At 45.7% G+C, this 11,411-nt stretch overlaps 1 protein-coding gene across 3 annotated transcripts in view; it reads left to right on the top strand.

Annotated features, from left to right (window-relative positions):
• The first annotated feature begins 5,252 nt into the window (after positions 1 to 5,252).
• PIK3AP1 (phosphoinositide-3-kinase adaptor protein 1) overlaps positions 5,253 to 11,411 on the top strand; it is a 45,998-nt gene continuing 39,839 nt past the window's right edge. Inside the window, exons 1-2 of one of the 3 annotated variants that reach the window (XM_014956380.1) lie at positions 5,253 to 5,377; positions 10,362 to 10,778. In XM_014956380.1, the coding sequence (XP_014811866.1) occupies positions 5,365 to 5,377; positions 10,362 to 10,778 (430 nt within the window). In that variant the 5' untranslated portion in view covers positions 5,253 to 5,364. Of the gene's footprint in view, positions 5,378 to 10,290; positions 10,779 to 11,411 lie in introns of all 3 variants that reach the window. The other 2 variants (XM_014956382.1, XM_014956379.1) reach the window with 2 other exon arrangements.

The following is an 11,411-nucleotide window of genomic DNA, read 5'->3' as shown; positions in this document are numbered from 1 at the left end:
TGGGGGGACCCCCACGGGGCCCGCCTCCCCTCCGCCGCGCCGGGGGCGGGTGGGAAGTCTGACCCTGCCCTCCGAGCGCCTTTCCCTCCCGGCGTGAGGGAGTTTGGGACGTTCCCGCCCGGTGGTGGCGCCCGAGCCTGCGTGAAGGGAGCAAACAGGGCGGGAAGGGGGGTGGTGGTGAAGATGAGGAGGAGGTGGGAACCCAGCCTAAGAAACTCAAGAGTCCGCATGTGGCAGTGGGAGACTTCAGTGCGCTTTTAAACCCCTTGCCCCCTCACCAGCTTCGTTGCCCTCCTCTGCACTCGCTCCAGCACCTCGTGTAAGCACTGGTTGTAAGCCATTTTAAATACAGTCACTGGAAAGGGAATTGTAGGGAGCAGAAGGGCTGCTCCAACCGGTAGCTGTGGGCAACTTAAGTGCAGGCAGTGTCTTCTCCAGCAGGGTGCAGTCCCAGCCTTGGACATGGCAGGCGTAGCCAGGTGCTGACAAGATTCATCCGTAGTCCCAGGAAAGGTGAGCGATGAACCAGGCCTAGGATCCATGTGAGGAATCTATTGAGGGGCAAAGGGAGATAGCACCAGAGGGCTGGGGTAAAAGAGACAACATGTGTGAGCCCCCTCACCAGCTTCGTTGCCCTCCTCTGCACTCGCTCCAGCACCTCGTGTAAGCACTGGTTGTAAGCCATTTTAAATACAGTCACTGGAAAGGGAATTGTAGGGAGCAGAAGGGCTGCTCCAACCGGTAGCTGTGGGCAACTTAAGTGCAGGCAGTGTCTTCTCCAGCAGGGTGCAGTCCCAGCCTTGGACATGGCAGGCGTAGCCAGGTGCTGACAAGATTCATCCGTAGTCCCAGGAAAGGTGAGCGATGAACCAGGCCTAGGATCCATGTGAGGAATCTCTTCAGGGGCAAAGAGAGATAGTGCCAGAGGGCAAAAGAAACTATGTGTGTCTAAAAGGACAGTCTATAAGATTGAGCCAGAGAGGGGATTAGAGATAAAGTTACTTAGAATGTAAGGTTGGAAAGTATCAAGGAGGTAAGGATGGAGACAAGGCTTGAAACACCCACACAATAGGATAGACAAGCACTGAAGCCCCAAGCCTGAGCTTAAATGGAGCTTCTGGGCCTATGGGCAAAGAGTGGGTGTGGAGGGCCCAGGTGACACTAATAAGGACAAGTGTGGCCTGTTAGTGTACTCAGGACCCTGATGAGGAGAAGATTTCAGTCAGCTGTTGTACGTTGTGATAAATTGGTATGTTGCTTTAAATTAGTCACATCTCCACTGAAGATTTTACTTCTGTGAAACTTAAGGTTTGCTGTGATGATTGTAGTGCTTTGTTCTCCTTGCCCTTCATGATGGGGCTTTTTTTGATTCTTCTTTATAGAACCATAAAGCCTACTGAGAGCAAAGGAAGAAAAGAGCCCTATGCTGAAAGTCCTGAGTTAGGGCTGCCAGGGTCAAACAAGCAGCAGCAGCAGTAGTAGGTAGGTACTGTTAGGCTTTTTATGCTTTCCCTACCTGGTCCTTTGCTCTTAACTATCTCGAAATACTGCTGCATCCTGCTCTGCTGGGGTTTTGTCCCTCTTGTGTGCCTGCTGAACACACACTTGGGCAGGTGCTATGCCCAGCAGAGCCTACCTGGTGCTGGTGTCTCTGGAAGGTGCTGTATTCGCAGTGCTGGGGAAATAAAAGCAGTTCATGCAGAGGTAGATTGTACTGTAAGATTCTGTTATTTTGTACAGGTGCTGTTGCCTGTAGTGTAGAAAAAGTGTATTCGCAGTGCTGGGGAAATAAAAGCAGCTCATGCAAAGGTAGATTGTATTGTAAGATTCTGTCATTTTGTACAGGTGCTGTTGCCTGTAGCGTAGAAAAAAAAGACATTCAGCTGAGGGCTTGTTAAATGTGTGTTTCTTTTTCAGGTGCCCCTGCTCTGGCCTGCCCCTGTTATGCATGGAATAACTCAGGACTGTGTTGCGGAAAGAGAACTGTTTCCAGGAACCAATATTTCTCTTAGTTCTTGTGGCTTCCATCCACAGCAAGCTAGAGCTGCAAACTTCATCTGCAAAGCTCAGCACAAGTTCTGTGCATTTGTCAGCATTGGAAAGGAAGAGGTGCAGCTATTGCTGGTAAACTGTCCTTATTTTAAATCCTGCTGTCTGAAGGAACTGCTGGGAGGAACCCGGGCAATCACTGGCTGTGTTTGCTTCACTGGCTCACTTCTTGCCTGGTCAGTAAGCATTTCCCTCTCTTGCCAAGCCTTTGCAGTTAGGTCTGTTCCCTGACCCAAGGCAGTAGTAGAGGATCCTGAGATCCAAAAAGCAATCAAATCCAACCAATTTATGCTACTACTTGTGAATTCCTTTGCTCCCCTCGCTTACTCCTCATAGGTCTCTTCAGTCCTTCCCCTTGGCTGGTGTGTCTCTTGGTAAGCCTGCAGGGAGAGCTGTTCACCTCCGAAGAGAGCATCCCTGCTCGAGGTCACTGCTTTTCCCACTCTTTCCGTGGCCAAGAAAAAGGGAGGAGAGACCGTATAGGTATTGAAACACTTACTGATCCCTTTCCTTGTTACCCCTCAAAAGTACCTGGCAAAAAGCAATTTAGTTCTTTTTTTTGGTCAGGGATAAGACAGACCCTTGAGAACAATGCTGCAAATGCAGTGACCTGAAGGGACAAAGGTTAAGACTTGTACAGTCAATTTCGGCCAAAGGAGGATGAAAAGCTCCCTCTGTTTCCTCATTTTGTTCTTAATTCATTACAAACTCTTTCCTTTAGACCAGCTTTATGTTCTAAAGTGTAAAGGGGCTTTCACCTCGATCTGTCATCTGATTTTTCAGGTGGAGGTTGCTGTAAAGGTTGCTAAAACAATGTGCTGGCAGTTATTTTACTGAAGCTCCTTTGGGGAAGCATATTAATTTCACTTTAGTGGCTTAGGAAGTTTAAACCCTAAAGTGGTTTCCTGTGGGCTTTGCATTGATTAAATAAAATACATAGCATCCTAAGTGACACCAATAGGTATGGAGAGGCCCCATGGGTTCTGACTAAGCAGAAAACTGGCTCTGCTGGTCCTTTGTATGATACTTTATGTAAGGCTTTAAAAGCTTGTTCCAAGAAGCATGCTCCTCCTGTAACATCAGAGAGATTATTTTGGTTTTTTAACTTTTTATTCTGGAAGTTAGAAGAGTGGTGTTCCTCTCCTGTGAAGACAGGCTGAGAGAGTTGGGGCTGTTCAGCCTGGAGAAGAGAAGGCTCTGAGGAGACCTTAGAGCCCCTTCCAGTCCCTAAAGGGTCTCCAGGAGAGATGGGGAGGGACCAGGGAGTGTAGTGATGAGGGGTACTAGTTTTAAATGGAAAGAGAGGAGATTGAGCGTAGATATTAGGAAGAAATTCGTTCCTGTGAGGGTGGTGAGACACTGTAAGAGGTTGTCCAGAGAAGCTGTGGATGCTCCATCCCTGGAGGGGTTCAAGGCCAGGCTGGATGGGGCTTTGAGCAACCTGGTCTGGTGGGAGGTGGAATTAGAGGATCTTTGAAGTCCCTTCCAACCCAAACCATCTATTAAGATAAAAAGCTTTACAAGGGAAATAATGTGGAACAGTGATGATAAAGTCATCTACGTGGTTATCCATCTGTTTTACTAGTTCTTAATATGAGTATTATTCCACAGTAGTAGAAGAATTTGGCTACAGACCCTATTTTCCAACTAGTAAATTTTTGTCCCTTACATAAATCCCAAGTAGATCCTGTATTTGCTCACTTCTCCAGTGCCTAGGTGGACTTTATTCTGTTGTATGTTTTTCTGGAGGATTTAGATAGGAAAGTGCTCTTTTGTCTTCCACATACCTGGAGTTTCTCTTAAGGCTTTATCATCAGGAAGTGTTTTTTATCCTTGTACTTATTTGTGGGAGCAAATGCTCTGTTTTTGGAAGATGGGCTGTGGCATGTGGTTTGTAAGCTTACAGTGGGGTTTGGGTAAAAGAAGATTTAGAGGTAACAGTAGAGTTTAACTTCTAAGGTAGGGTTGATTAGTAGGAAACAGTTGATTCTTTGCTGGTTTTACTTTACTGAAGTGCATCAATGCAAGACTTTGCTGGTTCTCAGCAAAGAAATGTTTCTGAATGTGAATCATTGTGAGTGTGTTTTCCAAGTTTGCAAAGGAGTAGTCTGAAATAATTACTTTGGCAGAATTTGTTGCTTTGTCTTCAGCGACAAAATTAAAGAGTCCTCCTCTCTGAACTTTAACAGTGTCCTTCTGCAGCTTATTTTCTCTGTACTTGAATGTGAGCACAATCATAGGGAAATCTAAGTTAAGAGGCTGTATCTTCTAGAGGAAAATGCAGAATATCAAGTGCTTTATTCTTTATGTAGAACAACTTGGATTTCCATTGGCAAAAAAATAAAACTCCTTGCTCGTAAGAGACAGAAGTCAAAGCGTAAGTTTGGGCAGAGTCTTGCTTGTTCTCTTCAACAACCATCACTCTAAGTTTGTCCCCACTGAGGATGTGGAGTTTCTCTACCACTGTAACTCAGTATCATGGAATTGTCAGAGTTGGAAGTGACCTCTAGAGATCACCTTGTCCAACTCCCCTGCCAAAGCAGGGTTGCCCAGAGCACATCACTCAGGACGGCATCCAGGTGGGGCTTGAAGATCTCCAGAGAAGGGGACTCCACACCCTCCCTGGGCAGCCTCTTCCAGGGCTCTGCCACCCTCACCTGAAAGAAGTTCTTCCTCATATTTGAGTGGAACTTCCCATGTTTCAGTTTGTGCTTGACCATTGCCAGTTGTCACTGGGAACCACTGAGAAGAGTCTGGCTCCATCCTCCTTCAACCCACCCTTGAGATACTTGTCAGCATTAATAAGGTCTCCCCTCAGCCTTCTCTTCTCCAGGCTAAAGAGCCCCAGCTCCCTCAGCCTTTCCTCATCAGGGAGATGCTCCAATCCCTTAATCACCTTTGTTGCCCTACGCTGGACTCTCTCCAGCAGTTCCCAGTCTCTCCTGAACTGGGGAGCCCAGAACTGGACACAGTATTCCAGCTGTGGCCTCACCAGGGCAGAGCAGAGGGGAAACTCACGACTTTCCCTCCCTGTAGCGCTATTTCCTCGCCCGCCTATGGAATATATGACGGCAGCCAGCTGGAAAAAGGCATTTCCCCGCTGTGGCAGGAGAACCCCGCCGGGTACCTGGCCGGCGATGCGGAGCCGCCCCTGTGCCCGGTTCCGCCGGGGGCGCCCTCCCCGTCGGGGCGGGGCCGGGCCGGGACGGAGCGCCCGGTTGGGGGTGAGGAAGCGGCGGCGGGAGGGACGCGCCGTGCCGTCCCACCGGCGATGTGAGAGAAGAGCAGCAGCCCCTTCCCCGCCAGCCCCGGACCATGACGACCCCCGGTAGGTGCCACGGGAGCCGGGGGGAGCGGTGGGTCCGGGCGGGTTCTCTGCGCTGTGGCGCCGGTAAGCGGGGAGGTAGCGGAGCGCTGCCCGCCTCCCCGGCTCTGTATCTCCCTGGCGCTCTGGGGAAAGAAAGGGGAAGGAATGTCCCCTCCCCGAGTTTAGGGGAGCCCCGGGGCTGTTCTGAGCGGCGGTGGCCCCGTTGTTGGAGGCCGGGTGGCTGCGCTTTCTGCCTTATCTCGCTTCGCTGGGCTTGAGCTCGGGGCAGGTGCTGGCAGAAACTCTGCCGTGTCTATAGTGGCCCAGCGAGCTCTGAGGGAGGGGATTATATAGAGAAATCTGTCCCTGCTCAGCCTTTGCCACCTAGATGTTTTTCTGTCACCTTTTCTAGAGAATTCAGTTCTTCCTAAATACTGCTTTATTCCCCCCACCCTATTTGCATACTTCCTTTTTTGGGGTATGGCGATGCCCCTTGCCAGGATCACGAGCTAACTGAGCTCGGTTGCCATCAATTAAAATGTTTTAGCTGACATATGTGCAGGTAAAACTGATGAGAATGGAGCTGAGAACTCCGGGGGGAGAGGGGTTTTGTCTGTACCGTGTAAGTCTTGCTAGTGCCCAAATTGCAAGTTCCCCTCCCTGCAGGGAAACATACATGTTTTATCTAAAAAAGGAAGAACGTGCCATTCTCGGGGTGTGAAGTAACGTTGGTGTTTCACTCGGGCGTATCTCCTTGTGATGTAAAAATAAGCTCAATGGAGGTCTCGAGAGACTTGTGGGCGAAACTACTTTTCTCCTTATAAACAGAAGGTGATTTCACAGATACTCTTAAAAGTAGAGCAACTTTAGGTTCAGATATCGTAATGCAAATCTCGTGCTCTTATCACTGAAGTTTGGTTTGCAAAAGTTTTATCTGCTTTGGTTCTGCTATTTCCTCTCACTTGTTTGCAGCACTTAATTTAAAGTTAACATTTTCTATTCCAGTCAAAGTGAGAGGTTTCGCTAGGGTGTTAATAATTATTGCATGTGATCATGGTTACTTTGTTATGCATTCCAGCTGGGCCAAGAATGCATACATTTCCTCATACATCACTTAAATACACACACTTCAGCACTGAAATATGAAAGGTGCTAAGGACTTCTGTTAATGACCCACCAGCTTCTAACACCTTGTGGAAGCACTCTCTTAAGAATTTGTTTATTAAGACACCATGGATTGCTTTTTATTTATATCATAGGCAATTAGTGAATCCCCCTCTATCAAGGATTGATATTTTAGACTGACATATTCGTGTATCCTCCATACACATGAATCCCAACACAGATTGATAACAGGCTACATAGCGCTTTTTCATTTAGTCAGAATTTGAGGTGAATTTGATCTAGCAGATGAAAATAGATGTGCTTGCCACTGCATATGGTCATCTGAGTTAGATTTTGGCTGTCAGTTTTTTTTTTCCCTGGTCTGTGGACAAGAAGAAGTCATGGTCTGCTTAGGAGAGGGATGGGAAAGGTGACACAGAAAAGCTGTATATTATTAGAGGCCCTGAATTTGTTTTATGGGACCCACAAGTAAAATGGAAAACTATTTATGATCTATAAATTGAAAAAGGTCAAACCTTTTGGCTTGTAGCATGAAACAGCAGGTAATAACAGTTGATGAGGTCTGATTCAAATTTGGGAAGTGTTAAGTGGGGCAAAGTGTAGTCTTACCTGGAGCTGATATGCCAGCTTCCCCTGATATTCTTTAGCTATGTCAGTGGTAATTGGAACCTTATGATATGGCCATAAATCACTGTCCCATGTTTGCTCTGAACTCAAAGATCATCACCTTGTTACTCCCAAACACGGTCTGAAGATGCTTCTGATTTGTTTGCTTCTCAGAGAGGGACTACGAAGGCATGATATAGTCTATCACTATAGGATACTTTTTTTTTTCCTCTTGCCATGATCCTTCTGTGATTTTGACTGAATTGCTTCATCCCCTTCCATTCTGCGTGCAGTTTATAAGCTAGGGAGAACTTTATATTGTGTTCTGTCTCTGTGCTATTTAGTCTGTGGTCCTTCCACCTCAGTTAGAGGTCTTGGGCATTTCTGCAGTCCTGGTTTGTAATCTCAGTTTTTTGTCATTGCTTGTATAATGGAGTGGGCAACTAAGCACCGAAGAGGCAGTTACAGCTGGAAAGGGGTCCAAAGGTTATGTTTTATCATTGCAACAGAACCCCACCTGGATGTTTTTCTATTTTATAAATAGTTAAACATGCCTTGCAATATTATTAATAGAACTGACATTTTGTAAACAGAAGCAAAAGTCACTTTTATACCCAAAGTTTAGGAATGCAGAAACAAGGTATTGTTAAAATTCAAACGAGATTACACTTGAGAGATTTTTGAAAGATTTTTGAAATGGTTGGTTGGCACAAATCTGTTTTCCTCTTGCTATTGTGTATACTGTTCATATCTTTCATATCTTTCTTACTTGAATTGACGGATTCTTTGTGTGTGTTTTTCAAAAACCAGCCTGACATACACATTGTCAAAGCATCCATCTAAAGTTTGGGTTTAAAGAAATAAAATGCTTGGTGTTCACCTAGGGATTTCCTTGTGTGTATACAATGTGTACAAAGTTTACATTGTGCTTTGAAGTGTGTTCTGAGTTTTTCTCTAACTGATGTGTGAAGAATTGTGGGAAAAACTCCCTGAAACATTCTGTATTCTCCATTTATTACACTTTTCCCTGAGGACTGGGCAGTAATTGCTGCTGCAAAGAAAGGTATTTGGTTTGACAAATAATTGCGTGATCCAGGAAAGCGAGTCCCGTGTCATCCTTCTTTTAAAAGGGGATGTTGCAATTGAAACTATTTCTAGATTTTTCTTTTCTTTGAAACAGTCTCGTTGCTGACTTAAGCTTATTTAGCTCTTCAAGACCCACTTCCAGTATTTTTGCGGATGAACATAAAAACCTTCCTTGACTCTAAAAGTGGAGCTGGTAATTTTATTTCTCAGTTCTCCTTTTAAAAACGCTGTTCCTCTGCTTAGTCTAGAAGTGTCAAAGGCAACAGTGGTTGCAGTAAGAGGACCAGGGGAGACAACAGCTCTGTTGAGGGGAATGGTGTTCCCATAGAGCAAGTGTTTTCTAAGGAATCACTGCCATTCCTGCACACCAGGTGAAGTTCCTCCCTGCTGGGTGCAGAGGCTACACTGCTCTGGATGATGTTGTCTCTGGGGGTAGAAATACTGGCAGGGGACCTGCAGAAAGTCTGTCAAATTTGCATCTTTTGCCTACATAGTGGAGAAGGGAGGCTTCTCGGATACCTTTTTCACAGCAGATCTGCACTCTTAGCTTAAAGATCCCAAGGCTTTGGGTCTATTTGCTTTATGATCCCCCCTGTTGAGAATGCTGTCTCCTACAAGCCTCCATCAGGGGTTCAAGAGCTCTATTCACACTGAAACATGTAGCTGTCTTGGTGGACACTACTAAAGTGCAGTGTCTGTGTTCTCCACGGTGAGGACATCATCCTTTCACTGCTAGAGGCTTTCCATTCATGCAGATGACCATAACACTTTTGGTTGAGCACATCTCCACGCTTTTCGACTGGACCACTTCTGTTCAACTACAATTTAAAGTTGGTAATTGTATGGATTAGAGCTGGGATACTGTAGCCTAGACGTCATTTCAGCCTTAGTTTCTTAATGAAGGTTCTGGGGAAGGTGGCAGAATGGAGCCTTTGGAGGCTGTTTAGTTTTGGTTGAATTTTAATAAGGTGACTGCAAAACTGTCATCTTCAGTTCTGGTAAATTCACTCTCTGCAGGTGCTGTTTTTGACATGTAAAATTTTAGGCACTGCCTTCTACTTTAGTTACAAAAATCTGCCTTTGCTTGCTTCTGGATAGAGATAAGTTGGAAATGTTGACACTTTTAAAGAGTCAAACTGGAATTAAGAGACAATAATTTGCTAATAAGATATGAAATGCTCAGCACTGAAATCTGCCATGAGACCAGAGCCATAATCCTCAAATTTGGGCAAACTTCTTCACTGGTGAATGGAAAAAAATGAATTTAGGCTTAAAAGTTTTCTTGAGATTGGTGGGAGAACACTGCATCATGTCATATTGCTTCAAGCTACCTGAGATCTTCTGAGCAAGCTGGGAACAGTTTTAGAAATGTTTCATTTCAGAGCATAGACATGCAGGAGTGTGTAGGAAGGAGCTGTCTCTAGAGAATTAGGAAATAAGTCCACTTTGGTGAGTGTGTTTTGGGCTGTGTTATGCCCACCACTATTGTATTAATCCTTTCCCTCTGAAGAGAGGGTTGGTGATGCCAAAATGGTTGGGAAACCTTTGTGTGACAGTTTTTGCAAGCAGTTTGCTTTTTGGTGCAATGAGAACAAATATCTAACACCATGGAAGCTCTGGGGACTTCCTGTAAGCATTGTGGGACCTCATTTAAATAAAGGCCTTTCTTATTTTAGGCGTGCTGTGCTTGGTGTGCATTCCGCTTGAGCGTGTAACGGTCTGCAGTTGTGTTGCAGAGACCCTGTAGTTGCCTTAAATGATTTCACTTCACGTGCAGAGATGAATTCCCCTTTTCAAGCTAGTTTCTTTCGGAGGTCGGGTTTGTTTTGGGTTTTTTTTTTTTCTCTATCGACATGCTTTAAATCTGTAAATCTCCACATGTGGTTTCACTTGAAACTACATAGGAAATCCCCTGCTTTATAGGAAGATTTTTGAGAATGAAAAAAATGCTTAAATTTTAGTGGGGTAAGTGCAAGTAGGAGTGCAGCCCCCCCTTGAATTGCTTTGTGGCTGTGAATACCTCGCTTTGAACGTATACGCTGCTGTTTTGAAGTGCTTTGGAGCTTCAGACATGAATGGCAGGGACAAACCTGTGGGGTTTTTTTTTTTTTTTGCAGCAAAGCTGTGGGTCAGTTCTTGCTTTGAATTTAATCCTCCTCCTCCCTGTGATCATCTTGCACCTGTACAGGAGCCCCTGGAGGATACGATGTGCTGATTGTGTATGCGAGTGACGCCACGGAATGGTGTCAGTACCTCCAGAACCTCTTCCTCTTTACTCGGCACATCCGAAAGCATCGGATTCTGAGCTACCAGCTGGAAGGCGAGTCTGCCATCTCCCACCAGGAGCTGGACTTGTTCAGCAGAAGTCGGAGCATCATCCTTTTGCTATCTGCTGAGCTCGTGCAGAGTTTTTATCTCCCTCCCGTCCTGCAGAGCCTTCAGGAAGCTTTATGGCCCCCGTACAAAGTAGTCAAGCTGTTCTGCGGTGTCACGGACTGTGATGACTATTTGACCTTTTTCAAGGACTGGCCTCAGTGGCAAGAACTCACAAATGATGACGAGCCCGATGCTTATCTTGCAGCTGTCAAGAAGGCTATTTCAGAAGGTAAGATAGTAGCTGAGGAATTGCGCTTCCTGGTCGGGGGGTTGGAGGAGGGAGATACGTGACATTGTTCACCCTTATTTTAGCATTGGTAACATGTTTTACTGAAATAGAAAGCTAAAGCAAATTGCACAACCTGTGTAAGCTAGGAAGTTTTGCAAACCAATTTCGCTGTGCCTTTCGCTGTGCTCATTCAGGAGAGGTTACCAGTCTGAATGTTCCTGAACTCCAGAGGAGTGTGTGGTGCTCCTTTCTCACAGTTTCTGTTGAAACGAACGTGGAGAACTCCAGGGAGTTGTGGTGGTCAGGATACTTTTATGACACCGCCATACTTAGGTGTTACAGTGTTCTTTGTCAGCCTTAGCAGGATTGGAGTCCTGTGGTTGTATCTTGGATTAAGTTTTATCTGTATTTATTGGCGTAAATGAGGCAGTGCAGTCTTCTAGTGTGTCTGATGTTGTGCACATAAAGGTGCTTTATGCCAGGAATGGCAATAATTGTGATGAAAAATTTATCACAATAAAAGTAAATGTTGATCTTGGCCAAAACAGTCCTCCCGAAAAAAGCTGACTCAGGGATTGTGCTGAAGTCACCATTTTTGGGTAGCGAGGTCACAACAGATGTTTCCTAGTGCCT

The sequence above is a fragment of the Calidris pugnax genome, unplaced genomic scaffold, assembly GCF_001431845.1.
Source record: "Calidris pugnax isolate Ruff unplaced genomic scaffold, ASM143184v1 scaffold196, whole genome shotgun sequence".
Lineage (NCBI taxonomy): Eukaryota > Metazoa > Chordata > Aves > Charadriiformes > Scolopacidae > Calidris > Calidris pugnax.
This window is presented reverse-complemented; position numbering and strand designations above follow the sequence as displayed.